The 21,170-nt window shown below is 39.7% G+C and overlaps 1 protein-coding gene, 1 long non-coding RNA gene and 1 other non-coding gene across 22 annotated transcripts in view; 2 read left to right on the top strand and 1 right to left on the bottom strand.

Moving 5' to 3' along the window:
• LOC102413824 overlaps positions 1 to 18,950 on the bottom strand; it is a 54,856-nt gene extending 35,906 nt beyond the window's left edge. Inside the window, exon 1 of one of the 3 annotated variants that reach the window (XR_006640944.1) lies at positions 17,650 to 18,950. This is a non-coding gene — a long non-coding RNA (uncharacterized LOC102413824). The remainder of the gene's footprint in view (positions 1 to 17,649) is intronic. The other 2 variants (XR_003108795.3, XR_326270.3) reach the window with 2 other exon arrangements.
• ANO4 (anoctamin 4) overlaps positions 1 to 21,170 on the top strand; it is a 442,247-nt gene that overhangs the window by 391,725 nt on the left and 29,352 nt on the right. For all 18 annotated transcript variants that reach the window (XM_025283649.3, XM_044941445.2, XM_044941444.2 and 15 more), the window contains 6 exons: positions 816 to 927; positions 1,846 to 1,903; positions 2,043 to 2,140; positions 3,857 to 3,999; positions 14,093 to 14,245; positions 15,201 to 15,348. In XM_025283649.3, coding sequence (XP_025139434.2) covers positions 816 to 927; positions 1,846 to 1,903; positions 2,043 to 2,140; positions 3,857 to 3,999; positions 14,093 to 14,245; positions 15,201 to 15,348 — 712 coding nt within the window. The remainder of the gene's footprint in view (positions 1 to 815; positions 928 to 1,845; positions 1,904 to 2,042; positions 2,141 to 3,856; positions 4,000 to 14,092; positions 14,246 to 15,200; positions 15,349 to 21,170) is intronic.
• On the top strand, positions 16,017 to 16,088 carry TRNAW-CCA. The gene has a single exon. It is a non-coding gene; the product is annotated as a tRNA-Trp (tRNA).

Genomic DNA, 21,170 nt, shown 5'->3' with positions numbered 1-21,170 from the left:
TCTATGTAGAAACAGAAAGTACTGTTGCATTAAATGCATTTTCTTTGATGTTGTTTGAGGTGAGGATGGAAGTCCTAGTGAAGGAGAAGTGCATTTGACGTGAGATTTCAGGTTGGAGGACTGAGCCATATTTTTGGCTGTATCACAGTATCCAAAGAGCATTTGCTGTATGGAAGTTGAAATATGAGGAGATGAGAATTGGTGCCTGACTGAGGTCAGGAAATTGTAAAACAAAGATACTAGTAAAAGCTCTGGAGGTGAGGTCATCTGGGTATTTGTACATGAAATTGAAAATGATGCTGGATGAGGGTGACAGGTAAAGGAGTCAGATGCTCATTCTGAGATGGGGGTCTGATTTCTAGTCCAGTAGCATCTCACATCACAGCAGAAATAGAAGTCAAGACCACAGAGTTATTAGGAGCTGGGAGGGGACCTGACCCCACATAATTTCCACCTATGAGGTGGGTCCTAAGAGCAAAAGAAAGGCTCTTGCAAAGAGCCAGGGCTAGGCATGTGGTGCCTTCAGCCTGGCTGTGTCTGACCCAGGCTCTTGGGGCATCCTAGAACAGAGGAACAAACCACATATCCCCTCCCCTCAGACAAGTATAGCCACTTGCCACCAAATCCTTCTTGGGGCTGGTCTGGGAGCTTGAGGATCCCACGGATGGTCCATTCCATTGCACGCCATCTATGGGTCTCCTGCAGCCTCCTTGGACCTCCTGTGCACCCACCCCGTGTGTCTGGAGAGTGACAGAGGGAGCTGAGAGGGAGTCAGATGCAGCCTCTCTCAAACTCTGCTCCCCTTGTGTCCACAGAACAGCCTCGCACAGAGTCCGAGTGGGAGAACAGCTTCACCCTGAAAATGTTTCTTTTTCAGTTTGTCAATCTGAACAGCTCCACATTTTACATCGCGTTCTTCCTCGGAAGGTAAGAACCCCGTATCTCCGCACATCCTGGGGCTAGGAACAGCACGCAAAGGTCATTGACCAGGGATGACAGAGAAGGCAGCCTTTAGAGTAACCTCATAAAGTATAAAAAGATCAGTCTCCTTTCTTTTACCTTCCCATTCCCAGGATGGTTTCTGTCAGAGCCCCTTGTACCCTTTCTTGCTAAGGTGAGTAGAAAAAAATAGTTTGCACATGTGAAGGATGAGTGTAACTCTTGCAGGCTCCATAGGTATCTGAATCAGGCCCCTGGATCTTGTACCTGTAAGAGCAGGTGACATCATGGAGGACGGGGGGGAGCATGTCCTACGTCCCTGACCACACAGAGTGGGGAAGGATATTCACATGGGAAGGGGGGCTAACCCATGCCGAGGGAGCCTGGGTTACTTCTGAATCCAGCAGTTCTGAGGATCTGGAGTGGCCGTGTCCCATGAATTCCATCACCACGAATTATGTCTGAGGAGACGAGAACCAGGGAAGAGCCAAGTGTTGGGTTTTGGTGAACAGGATGAGCAGCCTCTCTGCAGTTTCTAGCTACTTCATGGCATTCTAGTCAAATAGTTTTCTTTAAAAAAAGCATTACTAATATTCCAAAAGATCAACTGTACCCAACCTGCTGCTTACACAACAAGCACTTGATATTAAGCAGAAAATGTTAAAAGTTACAGCATGCAGCAAAAACTGGCCTCTGTGGTCAGCAGCCAGGCAGAACACCCAGAAGAGAAATACCCCCAGAGAATTCCAGAAGTTGCCATTATGCCATTTCTGGGGAGTTTTCCTAATTCCATCAGACCTGTTCCTTACTGCACCATAATTTTCACTGGAGGATGTGCTAATCTGAATATAATCTTCACTGAAGGCTACAGGATGCTAATGGTTTGTTTTTCTGTGTGTGTTGAAGATTCACAGGACACCCAGGTGCCTACTTGAGGCTGATAAACAGGTGGAGACTAGAAGAGGTCGGTATTCTCCCATCACTCCTGCTTTCCTACAGACTTCTATTAAACAGCCTGAGGGCAATTTTGTGCAGATTAGAAAGCAGACAGCCTTTCTGCCTGTCCATTGATTCTTGAATTTCTGTGTTTGCTTACCTCGCAGTGCCACCCTAGTGGATGCCTTATTGATCTCTGTATGCAAATGGGTATTATAATGGTGCTAAAGCAGACCTGGAATAATTTCATGGAACTTGGCTACCCGTAAGTACCTTAGGTATCTATACTTGAGAGGCAGCATGTCTCTTGGCTATTGGCTTGTCTATTGGCTTTTCTAGGTGTGGCAAGTAAGATAAGCAATGCAGACTCAGCAGTTAAGCCCATGCATATTATACCTGGAGCTAGTCTTCATGCTTAGATATTCAGAGACAAATGATGAAAGTAATAAACATGGGCCCTTTTTGAAGATTTAGTACAAACTGCGTGAACAAAAGTGAATATTCCTTAAGAAGTCTCTGTGGACCCCTAAATATTGGATATCCACTTCCAAGCTGCTTTAAATGATGACACATTAACTGGACCTCTGTGCCTGCTCCCCAGCCCCTGCAATAAATCACAAATGGTCATTTTTTAGCTACTTTAAATTCAGACTATGTAGAAAAGGAATACCCCCCTAAAAATAGGATTTAAAAAAGAAATTGGATTATTTCTAAGTCAGCATATCTTAACCAGTTAAAACTGTGATTATCACTAATAACAGTTTATGTTGATGATTGCATCAGTTTTGTAAGGATAACCTTGAATTTGGCTGTGTTTACTCAGTTATGGTCAGTTAAGTTTTAAAGGGACATAAATCAACAGTAGTTCTATTTCTGTTTTAATTCTATACATATAGGTTTCCATGTCAGCCCAGTGTCCCCATAGAGAATTCTAGGTTTCAGGGAGGACCACTCAGCCAGAACAATTAGCTGGAGCTTAGTTCACTTCGGAAAGTCATCTCTCAGCTCCCTGTAAGAACCAACGTCAGTAATTTTCTCTTCTCAGATTTACTTTAGAAAACTTCTTCCAAGTGTTTCATGTTTTCTATAAGACTTTTAAAAAGATAAAGCATAAAATTAAAAATTAGAAACATATTCTTGTTTAAAGTATGATCCATAACTTATCAAAATGTCATAGACATCAAGGGAACTATATTTTATCTTCTATGAATATGGACATAGAACAATATTGTGAATTAGGCAGAATTGTCTTTGATACCCATTTTCTTAATTTCACATTTTTGTTTTGGAATTGGTACTCTCAGATACCCTTCAACTTTCTCCTTGCCTCCGACAGCATACAGACCTGACTCTCCCTACACATTTCTTCAACCCCATTCCATATCATAAGATGCACTTCTGAACACTGCTAAGGTTAAATGTACTAACCTCACCAGTGTGAGCTGCATTTTACTAGGAATCAGAGCCCCCATTGAGTTCAAGCCAAAAGCAGACAAGTCCAGTTGTAGACCTGCAGGCTTCTGTGTGCCAGGAGAGGAGGAAGCCTTTGTGGGTTTTCAGACCTTCTAGGATCCTCAAATCAGTTTGCAGGTCATCACCCTATGGTAAGACTGCTCATGGCTCCTTAAATAAGCCAGCAAGGCCAAACCCTCTTCTCCTCAGAGGTCTGAGTGTTGCCTTTACACTGGAGGATCAGTTTATCAACATTCTCAGTCCTCTAACCAACCCTTCAAGGCAACACTGAATAGGAGACAGTTTTGTGAATGATTAAAATAAGTTCATCAATCATTCTGTTCACTTTGAAGTACAAGTGCTTGAAGTATAGCCTCCATTGTTACTTCCTTCCTAATCCAAGGCTTTAGCTCCTAGGCAGCCTGTCCTAAATTTTTTTTAAACTACTGCTCTGTATTTTAACTCTACTTATTACTTAAGTTATATATGTATATATATATATTTTTAATAAATTGATTTTGTTGTGCAGGTTAATTCAGAATTGGTGGACTAGAAGAAAAGTACGACAAGAACATGGGCCTGAAAGGAAAATAAGTTTCCCACAATGGGAAAAGGACTACAACCTTCAGCCGATGAATGCCTACGGACTCTTTGATGAATACTTAGAAATGAGTAGGAAAATAGTCTATTTTATTCTATTTTAAAAATTTTATTGAATTTTAGTTGATTTAAGTGTTGTGTTAATTTCTGTTATACAGCAAAGTAGTTATACATATGTATAACTCAGTTATACACATGTATATTTTTCATATTCTTTTCCATTATGGTTGACCATAGGATATTGCATATAGTTCCCTGTGCTCTAGGGTAGGACCTTGTTTTCTGTTTTATCCTATTAATTATAAATGTGAATTCTAGCTCTCTGCTGCTACTGCTGCTAAGTCACTTCAGTCATGTCCGACTCTGTGCGACCCCATAGATGGCAGCCCACCAGGCTCCCCCATCCCTGGGATTCTCCAGGCAAGAACACTGGAGTGGGTTGCCATTTCCTTCTCCAATAGCTGCATTTAACCAGACATATACCATTATTGTTGAGGCTGACAGTGTGGAGGGATTCTTGAGCTAAATGCAGAGGAAGGGTATCTTGCTTTAAGAAACTTTATTGATAGAAATAGTGCCAAGTCACTTCACACTCTTCACGACATTGTGTCCTGTCCCTTGCAATAAATCAACAGAAAAAATAAAAAATGAGCTGAAAACCTGGAGAACCAAAGAAAAAGGAGTGATCACTCATGGTATGATTGATTCATTCAGCACGCATCTTTTTTTTTTTTAATTGAAGTATAGTTGATTTACAGTGTTGTGTTAGTTTCAGGTGTAAAACAAAGGGACTCAATTATGCATGCTGCTGCTAAGTCGCTTCAGTCGTGTCCGACTCTGTGCGACCCTATAGACGGCAGCCCACCAGGCTCCCCCGTCCCTGGGATTCTCCAGGCAAGAACACTGGAGTGGTTGCCATTTCCTTCTCCAATGCATGAAAGTGAAAAGTGAAAGGGAAGTCGCTCAGTCCTGTCTGACTCTTAGCGACCCCATGGACTACAGCCTACCAGGCTCCTCTATCCATGGGATTTTCCAGGCAAGAGTACTGGAGTGGGGTGCCATTGCCTTCTCTGCAATTATGCATATATATATATATAAAAGAACAGATATTCTTTTTCATATTCTTTTCCTACAAGACATTTACAATAGTTCCCTGTACTATATAGTAGGACCTTGTTGTTTATTTTATATATAGTAGTTTGTATCCAGCAGACATCTTTTGAACCATGTTATGTCCAGACTTGATGTTTGGCACTAGAGATACAAGAAGGAATGAGGCGCAGTCGCAGCTCTCAAGAGCATTCTGTGGCGGGAAGTCAGAGATGTGAAATGTTAAGTGCAATAAAGTAGCAGAGATGCTTCAGGATGAATTGCTAGCAGGTAGAATGGGCAGTCATTTCTCTTGGAAAGGGTGGCAGGAATCTGGGAATGTATAAGCTTAATGCTACACTTCCATTGAAGGAATCTCATTTCTCTGTAATCAAACCCAAGCCATTTATTTTACCATGTATCTGAGAGCATGGACTTTAGAAACAGATTGCTGTTGTTGTTCAGTCACTGAGTCATGTCCTACTCTTTGCAACGCCATGAAATGCAGCATGCAAGGCTTCCCTGTCCTTCACTATGTCCCAGAGTTTGTTCAAATTCATGTCCATTGAGTGATGCTGTCTAACCATCTCATCCTCTACTGCCCTTTTCTTCTTTTGCCTTTGATCTTGCGCAGAATCGGGTTCTTTTCCAATGAGTCAGCTTTTTGCATCAGGTAGCCAAAGTATTGGAGCTTTAACATCAGTCCTTCCACTGAATATTGACGTTTGATTTCCTTTAGGACTGACTGGTTTGATCTCCTTGCAGTCCAAGGGACTCTCAAGAGTCTTCTGCTGCTGCTAAGGTGCTTTAGTCGTGTCCGACTCTGTGTGACCCCACAGATGGCAGCCCACCAGGCTCCCCCATCCCTGGGATTCTCCAGGCAAGAACACTGGAGTGGGTGCCATCCCAGCCCCTCACTTATTAACTCTGAAACCTTGGGAAATTGCTTAATGTCTTTGTCTCACTTTCCACTTCTCTATCATGGGGATAAAAAGAGTAACCACTTCAGTGTATCTTTGTGTGGACTAAATAAATTAATGCATGGAAAGGGCTTAGAACGATGCCTAGTTCAGAGTATGTACTGGATATATGTTAACCATGTCTTTATTATTTTTCTTTGTATCTCACAGGGGAGAAAAACTTAACAAAATATCTTAGCAGATACAATGAGTGTGGATAGATTTTCTTGTTTTGGGGTTTTTTTTCTAATTATGTTTAAGCTCTGAGACATTGGGGTGGAAGTGGGAGTAAGGGATGGGCAAGATGCATTAATTCTGAAAGAAGCAGTTGTTTCTGGGCAAATCTGAAAATTAAAGGAGTGGTAGAAGTGAAGCTTAATGTTTCTCAGATCGCTTATGTCCTACGTATCTACCGGTGTTTTTAGAGTTTCAATTATAGAATGGCATAATGGTATAACTTGGAGAAGAAATCAATTTGGGCATTAATAATAAAACTTAATAAAATGAATTCATTAAGAGAACTAACCACTTGGAGGTCTCTTAATGGATTCTTCTCCCATAAAGAAGGAAATGAACAGTAATGTTGGTATATAGAGTGCTTGAAAAGAAGCTGTTATGGGGTTAGAACTGGTAGTGCTCCAAATACCACAGTAGCTTTGCAGCAAGAAACAAATCTCTGAAGTATCACAAGAAGACTAGTGAATACTAATTGCTTGCTTCTGTTCTTGTTGTTGTTTGTTATTTTCTTAATGACCTTCCTGCTTTGTTATATTTTTTAAAATGTTTTCATTGAAGTAGAATATAAAGTGAGAAAGGCATATAAATCAAGTGTGTGTATCAATGAATATTCACACAGTTATGCATAGATGTAACCAACCTATGTAGGTGAGGACTTAACACACTACTGGCATCAGACCCAAAGCCGGCCCACTGCCTGGCTTTGAAAATCATTCTGTTGGAAGACAGCAATATCCATTTAGTTACATATTATCTATAGTTACTTTTTAAATTTAATTTTTATATTATAGTTGATTGACAGTGTTTTGTTAGTTTCGGGTGTATAGCACAGAGGTTCAGTTACACACAGTTGTTTAGTTGCTAAGTGCTATCCGGCTGTTTCGCCACCCCATGGACTGTAGCCCCCCAGGCTCCTCTGTCCATGGGATTTCCCAGGCAAGAATACTGGAGTGGGTTGCCATTTCCCTCTCCAGGGGATCTTCCAGACCCAGAGATCAAACGTGTGTTTCCTGAATTGGCAGGCAGATTCTTTACCACTGAGCCACCAGGGAAGCCCCTCAGTTATATATGTATATATAGATATAAATACCTATCCATTCTTTTTCAAATTCTTTTCCCTTATAGATTATTACAGAATATTGAGTAAAGTTCCCTGTGCTATATATACAGTAGGTCCTTGTTGATTATTTTATATATAGTACTATGAATATGTGAGTAACAAACAATTTATCTCTTCTCCCCAGCTTTCCTGTTTGGTACCATAAGTTTGTTTTGGAAATAAGTTCATTTGTATCATGTTTTTAGATTCCACTTGTAAGTGATATCATATAGCATTTGTCTGTCTGACTTATTTTACTAACAATATTCTCTACGCCCATTAATGTTGCTGTAAATGGCATTATTTCATTCTTTTTAATGTCTGAGTAATATTCCATTGTATATATGTACCACATCTTTTTTATCCAATTCTCTGTCAACAAACATTTATGTTGCTTCCACGTCTTGGCTATAGTATATAGTGCTTTGATGAACATTGGGGTCATGTATCTTTCGGAATTATGGTTTTTTTATGGCTATATTCCCTGGAGTTGGATCGATAAATCATATGGTAGCTCTATTTTTAGCTTTCTAAGAAACCGCCATACTGTTCTCCATGGTGGTTGTACCACTTTACATTCCCACAAAGCATGTAGGAGGGTTCCCTTTTCTCCACACCCTCTCTGGCATTTGTTATTATAGACCTTTTGATGATGACCATTCTGACTGGTGTGAGGTGATACTTCACTGTAGGTTCGATTTGCATTTCCCTAATAAATAGCAACATTTAGCATCTTTTCATGTGCCTGTTGGTCATCTATATGTCTCCTTTGGAGAAATGTCTATTTTAATCTTCTGACCATTTTTGATTTGGTTGTTTTTTCCATAATAAGCTGCATGAGCTGTTTGTGTATTTTAGAAACTAATTCCATGTCGATCACTTCATTTGCAAATATTTTCTCCCATGCTATAGGTTGTCTTTTCATTTTATTGGTGGTTTCCTGTGCTCTGCAAAAGCTTTTAGGTTTAATTAGGTCCCATTTATTTTCATATTTATTATTCTAGGAGGTAGATTCAAAAATATATTCCTGTGATTTATGTCAAAAAGTGTTCTATGTTTTCCTCTAAGAGCTTTATAGTATCTGGTCTTATATTTAGGTCTTTATTCTTTTATATGTAGCTGTCCAGTTTTCCCAGCACCACTTATTGAAGTCTTTTCTCCATTGTATAGTCTTGCCTGCTTTGTCATAGATTAATTTACCATAGATGCATGGGTTTATTTCTGGGTTTTCTGTCCTGTTCTATTGATCTATAACTGCTTTTGTGCCAGTAACATACTATTCTCATGACTGTAACTTTGTAGTATAATCTGAAGTTGGGGAACCTGATTCCTCCAGATCCATTTTTCTTTCTCAGGATAGCTTTGGCTATCTGGGGTCTTCTGTGTTTCCATACTGATTTTTAAGATTTTTTTCATTCTAGTTCTGTGGAAAGTGCCATTGGTAATAGAAATTGCATTGAATCTGTAGATTGCCTTAGGTAGTATAGTCATTTTGATAATATTAATTCTTCCAATCTGAGAACACAGTGTATCTTTCCATCTGTTTTGTGTCATCTTCATTTCTTTCATCAGCATCTTAAGAGTTTTCAGAGTCTTTTGCCACTTTAGGTAGGCTTATTCCTGGGTATTCACTTTGATGTATGGTAAATGGGATTATTTCCTTCACTTTCTGATCTTTTGTTAGTATATTCTGTTGCATTTCTGTATACTATTTTGTTTCCTGTGATCTTAACCGAATTCATTGATAAACTAGTAGTTTTCTGATAGCATCTTTAGGGTTTTTTGTGTACAGTATCATTTAATCTGCAAATAGTGACAGTTTTACTTCTTTTCCAAATTGGGTTCCTTTTTCTTCTTCTGATTGCTGTTGGCTAGAATGTCCAGAACTATGTTGAATAAAAGTGGTGAGAGGGGACGTTTTTGTCTTGCTCCTGATCATACAAGAAATGCTTTCAGCTTTTCTCCATTGAGTATGATGTTAGTAGTGGGTTTGTTATATATGGCCTTTATTATGTTGAGGTATATTTCCTCTAAGTCCACTTTCTGGAGAGTTTTATCATAAATAGGTGTTGAATTTTGTAAAACATTCTACTAAGATGATCATATAGATTTTTCAGTTTGTTGACACAATATATTGCACAGACTGATTTGCTCAGGTTGGCTTTAGGCAGTCTATCTGCTGATGGCTAGAGCTACTTTCCCACCCTTTTGGTTGTTTGAAAGTGAAAGTAAAGTTGTTCAGTCCTGTCCATTTCTTTGCAACCCTATGGACTGTAGCCCGCTAGGCTCCTCCTCCGCCCATGGGATTTTCTAAGCAAGAATACTTGTGGGTTGCCAGTTTCTTCTCCAGGGGGTCTGCCTGACCCAGGGATTGACCTCAGGTCTCCCACATTGCAGGCAGACTTTTTACCCTCTGAGCCACCAGGGAGTCCCTAAGGCATCTCAACACTGGAACGTACCTGCTGTTGAATGGGGCCAGGCCTTGATGAGAAAAAAGGCAGCCTCCAGCAGAGCTCACATCAATGAATACTCCCCAGTACTTCTGCCACCGTTGTTCTTGTCCCCACAGTGAACCACAGCCATCCCTGGGAGATCTTTCACCCCAGGAGACACTCCAAGGCCAGAAGGTAGGTCTGGGCCAGGTTCCTATGAAGTCACTGCTTTTTCCCTGCCCAGTGCACATGAGACCTTGTTTATTACCTTCTAAGAGTGTTGTTTGCCTCAGTCCTGTGAAGTGCCTGGGATCAAGATCCACTGGCATTCAAAGCCAAATATTCTGCTGAGGGTTTCTCCTCCCAGTGCCAGATGCCCAGACTGGGGAGTCTGATGTGGAGCTCAGAACTGTTACTCCTATGGGAGAACCTCTGTGATACAATTATAATCAAATCCCATACCTGCTGGAAAGCGAAAATATCACAAAAGTGCCCCTCCTACCATCTTGGTGTAGCTTGTCTTTGGATACAGAATATGTTTTCTCATGGGGTGTAGTCTTTTTTGTTGATGGTTGTTCAACAGTTTTGGTTGTGATTTTGGTGTTTTTATGAGAGGAGGTGAGCTCAAGTCCTCTACTGTTTTGTCTCTAACTGGTATCAAGCCTTTTTCTTCTTCTGTCGTTGATTTTTAATTCTGCTGTGGTCAAATGATACTCTGTGGTATTTTAGTCATTTAATATATGCTGAGATTTGTTTTATGCCTCTGCATATTTCTGTTTTGATAAGTGTTTAAAGTGTGTTCTGCAATTGTTGAGTATAATCTTGTGTCTATTAGTTGGCAAGTTTAACTGTGTTGTTCAAATCTTACATTCATGTCCTATTAAACTTGGTCTATTTCCTCTACTAGTTACCAAGAAAAGTGTGTTAAAGTCCACAATCATACTTTAGAATTTTATCTTATGCTCCTTCTAGTTTGGTCACTTTTTACTTTATATACTTTGAAGCTGTATTTTTATGTCCAAACAGTTTAGGATTATTCTATTTTACTGTTGAGTTGAAATTTTATCTTAAAGTCATTCTTTATCTATAATAATGTAATATTTTGAAGATGTGATGGGCAAGCAGCTACGGACCTAACTGTAAAACCTCCCCAAGGACAGAACTGAGCCTCTGTGGTCATTGGCAGAGAAAAAGGTCCACCCTGTTCTTGGTCACAGCCAGGCAGGTGGACTGAGCTTTACAAAAACCATACCCAGGACCAACTTGGCTTAACTCATGGCCACACTAATCATCTCCTTCTTTGCTGCAAAAGAACATCACTAAGAGCAGAGATCAATAACTTATTCATTTTATTTTTAAACTTTACAAAACTGCATTAGTCTTGCCAAACATCAAAATGAATCCGCCACAGGTATACATGTGTTCCCCATCCTGAACCCTCCTCCCTCCCCATACCATCCCTCTGGGTCGTCCCAGTGCACTAGCCCCAAGCATCCAGTATCGTGCATCAAACCTGGACTGGCAGCTCGTTTCATACATGATATTTTACATGTTTCAATGCCATTCTCCCAAATCTTCCCACCCTTTCCCTCTCCCACAGAGTCCATAAGACTGCTAGACAGTAAATAATTTTGACTTTGGGGGTCATGATGCAAGATTGAGGCTATTATATTTTAAATGGCTGTATATGTATTTACATAACTACTTAAAATGTAAAAACTATTCTTAACTCACAGGTAGGTTTAAAAAAAAAAACAAAGCAGAGAGTTATCTAGATTTGGCCTTCAGGCTATAATTTGCTGACCCTTGATCTAGAACTTCTATATGTCTGGCATACAATAGAAATTACTAGACTTAAAGACTATTGAAAGAAGCAAAATAAGTATAAATTCTTAACTGGGGTAGGTGTCTGCTACTTCAAAGATGAAAGCAGAAGTGTGCGTGGTCAAACACCATGAAAAATCAAGGAAATGTGGTATTACATAAAGAAAAATATTTCAATCTAAGTGGTAAAGAATTCAAAACAGGTGTAAAGAAAATCATTGAGCTACAAAAAAATCATGGGAAGGTAATTCAATGAACTTGCGAATAAAATTAATGAACAGAAAGAGTCCTTTACTAAAGAGACTGAAATTATAAAAAGGAACCAAACAAATTCTGGAGATGAAGAATTCAATGAATGAGATGAAGGTAACAGGACAGACCAGATGGAAAAAAGAATAAAATGACTGGAGGATGCTGCTGCTGGTAAGTCGCTTCAGTCGTGTCCGACTCTGTGCGACCCCATAGACAGCAGCCCACCAGGCTCCGCCATCCCTGGGATTCTCCAGGCAAGAACACTGGAGTGGGTTGCCATCCTTCTCCAGTGCATGAAAGTGAAAGTGAAGTCACTCAGGTGTGTCCCAACTCCTAGCAACCCCATGGACTGCAGCCCACCAGGCTCCTCTGTCCATGGGATTTTCCAGGCAAGAGTACTGGAGTGGCCTTCATTGCCTTCTCCAGACTGGAGGATAGGAATATAGAGATAATTCAGTCAAAAGAAGACTGAGAATAATTGGTATACCAGAATAAAGTGGGGGGTAGGAGCCAGAGAGCTTATTTAAAAAAATAACTGGGAACTTTCCAAACCTGGTTCCTCTGCCCTCTTGATTAGAAACCTGAGATCAAATTGCCAACATCCACTGGATCATACAAAAAGCAAGAGAATTCCAGAAAAACATCTACTTCTGTTTTAGTGACTACACTAAAGCTTTTCTTTGCCTGTGTGAATCACAACAAACTGTGGGAAATTCTTCAAGAGAGGACTAATTATTAGAGAAATGCAAATCAAAACTACCATGAGGATTAGAATGGCCATTATCAGAAAGTCTACAAATAATAAATACTAGAGAGGGTATGGATAAAAAGGAATCCCTCCTGCACTATTGATTGGAATGTAAGTTAGTGCAGCCACTATGGAAAACAGTATGGAAGTTCCTCAAGAAATTAAAAATGGAGTTGCTATATGATCCAATAATCCCACTCCTGGGCATATAATGGGACAAAACTAGAATTCAAAAAGATACATATACTCCTATGTTCATAGAAGCACTACCTATAATAGCAAGACATGAAACAACCTAAATGTTCATTGCCAAATGAATGGATAAAGAAGTTGTGGTATATATATACAGTGGAATACTACTCAGCCATAAAAAGAATGAAATAATGCCATTTTCAGCAACGTGAGTATCTAAAGTAAGCCAGAGAGAAAGAAAAATACCATATGATATAACATAGAAAAAATAGATAAGTTTCTAGAAATACACAACCTACCAAGGCCGAATCAGCAAAAAATAGAAAATATGAAAAGATCAATAATGATTAGAGAGAATTAGTAATCAAAAGTCTCCCAACACAGAAAAACCACAGGACCAGACATTAAAAGAATACAAATCCTTCTCATTTACAAAAAATTGAAGAGGAGGGAACACCCCCAAACTCATTCTTCAAGGCAAGCATTACCTTGATACCAAAGCCAGATAAGGATACCACAAGATAACATTGGACCAATATTCTTGATAAATACAACTTCAAAAATTCTCAAAATATTAGCAAGCCAAATTCAAGAACACAATAAAACAATTGCATACTACAGCCAAGTGGGATTTATCTGTGATGCATGACTGGTTCAACATATATACATTTTAATGTAATATATCAGATCAATAGGATGAGATACAAAAATCATATGATATCTCAATAAATACAGGAAAAGAATTTGCAAAATTCAACATTTTTTTATGATTAAAAAAGAACCCTTGACAGATTGTGTATAGGTCAAACAACTTTAGCCACATACAACAAACTCTTGACTTTTTCCTGCCATAGCTCTGGAATCAATCATTTCTCCAAAGAGCCCTGGTTCCTTTTACTCGAGAATGGTATTTAGAAAACAAGATCTAGACTTGAGATATGATTACTGCTCCTAGGGTGCCATTGCTTCCAGGCTCAGGGAGCAACTCTTTTTAAAGTGTCCTAGCCCTATTTCTAGAAGATATGTTACCTGTGCTTTGGGTGAAAATAGGGCTTCCCAGGCGGCACTAGTGGTAAAGAATCCACCTGACAAATGCAGGAGATTCAAGAGATGCAGGTTCAATCCCTGAGTCACTTACTTCAGTATTCTTGCCTTGGAAATCCCATGGACCGAGGAGCCTGGTGGGTTATAGTCCATGGGGTCGCAAAGAGTGGGACACAACTGAAGTGACTTAGCACATGCACAAGCATTAAAACAGTGACATATTCAGACTACTAAGCTTCTGAAAATAGTACTGGAAAGCCAATATGCTCTGTTCTTTTTCCTTCCCTAGTTCTTCAGTTTGGATTTACAACTATCTTTGTGGCAGCTTTTCCCCTAGCACCACTTCTGGCCTTACTGAATAATATAATTGAAATTCGACTTGACGCTTATAAATTTGTCACACAGTGGAGGCGACCTTTAGCTTCAAGGGCCAAAGATATAGGTAAGTTGGATTTGGGGGTGTTTTTAAAAGATATTAATCGTCTAGTAGATAAAAGAGCCACTAACTTGAGATATTTACATATAGTTTCCATGTAAGATGACTAAATCTTGCAAAATAATTATATTAGCTTTAAATAATATTAGGTAACAAGTACAGTTACCTGTTTGAAAATTTATAATTTCCAGTGCTAGAGAATATGTGCTTAAATAGATTCTCAATTTGGTTGTTTCTATCCTAGGATGCTAGAATTTAAAATTTTGATTTATTACCACTTTTGAAAGTAGATCTTGCATTTGCTTCAGTTTGTTTTGCTCTTTCCTAAATGTATGCCTGACTCACAGGAAGCAGGGTCCCATTTTTCTAGAGGCAGAGATGGCTTTTGGTTTTTGACTAGAGGTGCTAAGTTGAACCAGGTGTCTTTTATTCATTTCTGCACTCGGTGCTTCATATAGAGCTGGCAGGTGCCCAGCCAGTGTGTGTGGAAGAGAATTCAGTGTGGACGTTAGCTCAGTGGCCTCTTAACCTCCAGATGAAACAGACAGACATTCAGTGAGCACCCACCTTGGGTCATGCATCAGGAACTTGGTCCATAAAGATGAACTGGAAGGATCCTATACTTACCCCGAGGATCTCCTAGTCTGGTGACAGCTTGACACTGCATATGCCAGCCAGTCTTAGCAAATGGTATTTGGTACCTTATCATCAACCAGAATTCTCTCCTTATTTCTGAAGCTGATTGAGTTTTAAGTCATGAGTATTGGCACTTGCAATCAAACTCCTTCAGTGCCAAGGTGTTTGCAAGTAGAAAGTGTTCCTTCTGGTTGCAAGTATCAGTATTTGGAATGATGGAAGGACCCATGGAAAGGACTATTGAAAATTAGTTACCCCAGTTGTTTTCATACTTATTTGCCTCTGCTGTTGTATCTGGAATTAACTAACACTTCTCTTTGAATAGGAATTTGGTATGGGATTCTTGAAGGCATTGGAATTCTCTCCGTTATTACAAATGCATTTGTGATAGCGATCACATCTGACTTTATCCCTCGCTTGGTGTATGCTTATAAGTATGGACCTTGTGCGGGCCAAGGAGAAGCTGGGCAAAAGTAAGTTTGCCATAAAGCCATCATGGAATCCCCATTAGCTAGCCATTGTGTATGGTTGGACACCCAAACAGAAGCCTCTGCTTTGGAGTACATGGGACACAAGTCCAAGACAAGAAGGCTTGTTGTGGGGGAGGTGGGATAATAATATAACAATACTTTTGGCCAAAGAAAACACATCTTGTTCTACTGAAGGGTTGGGAGTCATATAGATCATACACGTTTTAGATGGAATCAAATGTGAGAAGAGCAATTAATCAATTAATCATTTTTCCCACTCTTGCCCACCATAAATTTACAAATGTGTGGTATGCTGTGTAGCAAAAAAAATAGTAGTACATGATGTATAGTTATTCCATTTTTATGAGTTTGTAAAAATATAATTTGATTCCCCTTGTGTCATTAGGTAGACTCTGCAAATTTTATATGGGAAATGTGCAACCATGTGCCAGGTACCCATAAAGTACTCAATAAATACTTGTGGAATAAGTAACTGTATGCTTCTTTCCTGGCTACTGACTTGACCAGTGTCATTATCATCATAGGCAAAGTGGGTAAACTTTTAACTCCCTGAGAGGTCAGTTCTATAGCGTCACCTCAGTGATCCCCAAAGCTGTATTTCTGGTCAGATAAAGCCTTGACAATATCATAACATGTCCCCTAGCTTAGCTTCCCTGATGGCTTAGAGGTTAAAGCGTCTGCCTCCAATGCAGGAGACCCAGGTTCGATCCCTGGGTTGGGAAGATCCCCTGGAGGGGGAAATGGTAACCCACTCCAGTATTCTTGCCTGGAGAATCCCATGGATGGAGAAGCCTGGTAGGCTACAGTCCACAAAGAGTCAGGCACGACTGAGTGCAAAGGGTCGCAGAGTCAGACACGACTGAGCTACTTCACTTTCCCTTTCCCTTTGGGAAAAAAAGATATAAAAAGTCCTAACATACTTCAATGGGAAATAATACAACAACCCTGTTTGGTTAATGTCAAAATAATCTAATTGTGGGGTTTAAATAAATGTCTGTAGGTTAGAGTGGAACGTGTGTTGGTGTCACAGGATCATTTCAGTGCCCCAGAAATCATCTCACTTGGGCTACTGCTTATTCACACAAGCAGCCCTGCCTCTTGGCTTACTGGTTGAGCCAAATTAATTCATCCTCTGTAGCTATTATAGTTCCATCAGCCCTCAAGGAGGACAGTGCCACCAAACGAAGTTGGCTGAATTCATGCATGTGTAGTCTAGGTCCAGCTCACAATCCAGTTATTTGAGGAAATTTCTATAAAGTTCATTACTACACTAGCCATGTGGTTGTTAAACACGTATACTCTAGCAGCTTTAAGTGAGCATACCATCCCATTTTAAGAAATATTTTAAAACTTATGTTGTACTACGTATGCACTTCTTTCTAACTGTAACTGTTGTCAACATTTTGTGCTTGACTTAGCCTAGAAAAGCTTACCTATGTTCAAACCTCATTCACGTATGTTTTGATTCTCAAAACAATTCAGGGAGCAAGGACATGTATTATTACCCTCATTTTGAAGAGCAGAAAGAGATTGAAAGATTAAATCCAGAATCACAAGGCAGGACTCATCCTGAACCTCATAGCTCTCAAGGCCTGTGCCAATAAGCCATTATCCAACTCATCAATAGTCAACTCCGTGGGGTTTAAATTCCAGTGGTTATTCCCATTCTCCCCTATTTCAAATATTGTGAAACCTGTCTTATTCTAGAGGGAACCAAAAAACAAAGTAGCAACATTATGAACAGTTAATAGTGAATCAATTCTTTAGACTTTTGGCAGCCTATTAGATTTAAGACAGTGTTCATGGTGATTAGAATTTATCAAAATAGCCTCATTTCAGTTTTATTGTGCTCTCCAGGCACCCCCCCCCCTTCTTTTAAACAACCTTTCTCTTAACCTTTGCCACCTTCAATATTTATACATCTACTTTTTAATCTTCTACTCCATTGTTCATTTTTCTTGTTTTCAAGTAGTTACATTTGTCTGTTTCTCCATGAATCTTATTTTCTGCCCCACCAGCTACTCCATTATCCTTTTTAGGTTTCTTTTTTTTCCAATTTAAAAATGCTTCAGAGATGACTGAACTCATAGAGGAGCAGCATTGTCAGACTTTAGATGTCACAGGCTTCTTGGGTAGCACGTGCGGTCATAGTCAAATCCCACTTATGATTAAGTCTAGTTGTAGAAATGTCATATTTCAATTAAAATTGACCCTAAGTTAACAGTACACCAACGGGACCCATTACCTTCTCCAAACCTCCAGGTTTCCTTCAGGCCTCCTTACCTTTCAGGCTTCCCTGGCTCCTCCACGGATGAGAATTTCAAGCCTACATCCAGGGTCATTCAGTTCACAGGCCCCTTGTCCCTGGGACAGCGTGCTCCAGTTATTCCTAGTCGTGTGTTCCAACTAGTCTCTCCACCAGCACAGATGCTCTGCAGACAAGCCTTCAGTGACACAGTGGGGAAGACAGTCTCATTTTCAGCCAGATCTGGAACATTGTGGTTTGAGGCATGGTCTCCACACAGTGGGTACACAAGAGTATTTCAGATGTTGTCACCTTCCCTCTTAAGACACTCTGTCTTTCCTGCTGCCTGTGATCAGACTGTTTATTGTTTGTTTATAAAATGAAGTCACTTCCTCTTTGAGGGTATCTTCCCAGGGCCCTTTAGAAAAGAGCTTAGATAACTGAAATCACCTCTGGGCAGACATCAGGAGGCAGAAATTGTGAAATAAAATTGAAGGTGCAAATTATAAAATTGTTCCTGCCAATCAGAGTTAAAATTTCAATCAATAAACTAAATTTTTTTCCCAGAAAGCACAAATAACCAATTTTATCAGTTTGATCCCTTATCCTCAATGAATGCATCAAACTAATTACTTTGGTATCAGATAGACATAGATTACAGTTTGGGAACTTTCTCTTACAGTTTGGCAACATTCTCTAAGGATATATGCAGGCCCAAGAATTACTGTGAGGTATGTACCTGGTGTACATGATGTAGTGATAAATAAAATCAAGCTAATTTTCCTGTAGAAATAGTGATCTCATAAGGAGTTACACACTTGATCAAGGACACTGCTCAAATTTTCACAGAATGGGTTATGAATATCTGAATGAACTATATTTATAAACTATAAATCAATTACATAGATCAACATCATAATCAGTTGTAAAGTTGTATTTCAAAAGATAAAGCTGATGGTTAAGTGAAAGTGTTAGTTGCTTAAGTCATTTATTATAGTCATTTAAAAACATGTCTGACTTTAAATGCACAGACCTGATCTAATTTCCCCTGGATTTTTTGCCCTTTTGCCCCATGCTTTGTGAGTCACAATGCCTAAAACCTCAAAAGCAAATTTACTTTGGCAGAATTCAAAGATACTCTGCAGTGAGTTTGACCTGAAATCAACAGATTCAAAGGTCAACTTCTCATTCTGTTCTCTCCCAAATAGTTATAGTAAGTATAATAATGAGTGTGTGTGTTAGTCGCTCAGTCGTGTCCAATTCTTTGCGACCCCATGGACTGTAGTCTGCCAGGATTCTCTGTCCATGGAATTCTCCAGGCAAGAATGCTAGAGTGGGTTGCCATTCCCTTCTCCAGGGGATCTTCCTGATCCAGGGATTGAACCCAGGTCTCCTTCACAACATGTAGATTCTTTACTGTCTGAGCCACCAGGGAAACCAAGTATAATAATTATCTCTAGTTCATCCTTTTCCCCCATAGTAAAGGATGGAAAGCAATAAATAATGAATAGTGTTAAAACCAAAATTCTCACATTTAAATATGTCTTCTCAGACATTATTTGGACAAGGTATGCATTCTAATTCAAACAATGCTGCCTTTTCATAAGACGTTTTTCTGAATCTCCTTTCTTAGAAATGTCTGCAGAGGCTACCTGCCAGCCTCTTAAGGAAATTATTATTTTATGTTCCCAGGAAACACCTCTTTTGTTTGATACCTTTTCCTCCATTCCTCTCACTTCTCCCTGATCATCAGTGTAGCCTCATCTTCCCTGTGTCTCACTTGGATCTGGGGCTGAGTCACCCTGAGGGTACACAGACCACCTGGCAGCAAACTGAAGAGTAGACATGGGGTCTGCCGCTGCCTGTGGCCTTCCTCCTGTAATAGGAGGCCGCTGGGAATGAAGCACACCATACAGTGAAGCATGGGAAACTTCCCTGAATGGATGGTCGTCCCAACTATGTGATGTTGGCAAGCCAAGATTCTCCCACAGTGGAAACAGAGAAATGCCTAGACAGTTCAGCATCAGCAGTCCTCCTCCTCCTCTGATTATGAAAATAACATGGAAAAAAGACTTACAGAGTTGACAGTTATGTATATATGGACTAGCTTCACATGTAACGCTTTGGACCCAGGAGGAGTACACGCCCACTAAAGGCACATTTTCAGCTTGATTTATGAGTGACATCAAATGAATATGCTTAATAAATAGTTCAGTGGCATACCCCCTTTTATTTTGAGGCTTTAAGGTATTCAGCCCATGAGACAGGTATTTCATTTGAATTTAAGTTCTCAATTGAGGTTTTTTAAACAGAGCCTCCATTAGACAAGCAGCTTTAATCTTAGTAAAGCTCAGGGCTGCTTTAGGAGAGAAAAGTGTAGGAGGGCCTGGAAATAATTATTCCATTTCAACAGTGGCCTGTTTTTTGCCAGTTTCCATAGTACCTTTCCCTTCCCACAGCCCAGCTCCTAGGAAGACTGCTCTATATTTCACAAAACCGGCTCCCTCTCTGACAACTAATTATCATCAAGATACCGATTTGTTTTCATGTCATGTTCAAGGCAGTTCATATATGAGGGAGAAATCATTTCAAATTACCCTTTTAAGGAGTGATGGGGAGGCCTGCTGCCAGTGAGAGAAGGGCATGTTACACACACACTGACCATTACTTTCACTCATGAGTGACTTGATAAATGAGCCCTTCTCCTTGGTTCACTTAAGGCCAGCCTTTTCTTGAGCAAGACAACACACATACAGAACCCATGTGCTCTCAGAACAATATCTGTGTCATCACTTGGGTCTGATATTCAGCAACTTTGAATAATCACATCAGACATATTAATGAAAAGAGTCTGAAAACCATTATTTATTCTTTCAGTTGATAATTATTTGTTGACCTCTTGCTCGGTGCATGCAATAAAATGAATAATAGCCACTCACGTTTATTAAGATCTTGCTATATGCTAAGCAGTATATCAGAGTATATAAGCAGTACATAAGCAGACATGTTTTACACATATCATTTTATTCCCACAATGACCCTATGAGGTGGCACTTTTGTTGCTTTAAAGAAGTTGCATAATTTGTCAATATGACATGGCTAGAAAGCAGCAAAGCTACAATATATGACCCTAAAACCCAAGTTTCTTGTACCAATATACTGAACCCCCAGCACAGGCTGAAAGCCATGTTCTCAAGAAGCTTATAATCCTAGGTAATTTTATTCCTGATCCATCTTCTAGACCTTGATAGAACCCCTGGTACTTTATGTCCTCTCCAATCAAATCCATTAAATTCAATATTTAATGGATTCCTACACTGCATGAGACTATCCTAGGATACCAAAGTATGGATGACACCTCTTTTGATCCAAAAATAAAAAACACTACAGTTCAAAGGAGAAGACATACACGCATGCAGCCAACCCTAGGATAAGCTGTATGGCCATGAGGAAGTAAATACAGCAGCACCACAGACAGAAGGGAATGAAGCTTCTGACTAGGTACATTAGGACATCTTCCCACACGAGATGGCATCTCAGCTGGCCATTGGAGGATGTT

Source organism: Bubalus bubalis, chromosome 4 (genome assembly GCF_019923935.1).
Source record: "Bubalus bubalis isolate 160015118507 breed Murrah chromosome 4, NDDB_SH_1, whole genome shotgun sequence".
Classification (NCBI taxonomy): Eukaryota; Metazoa; Chordata; class Mammalia; order Artiodactyla; family Bovidae; genus Bubalus; species Bubalus bubalis.
Note: the sequence above shows the minus strand (reverse complement) of the source record. Positions and strands in the feature narration are given on the sequence as shown.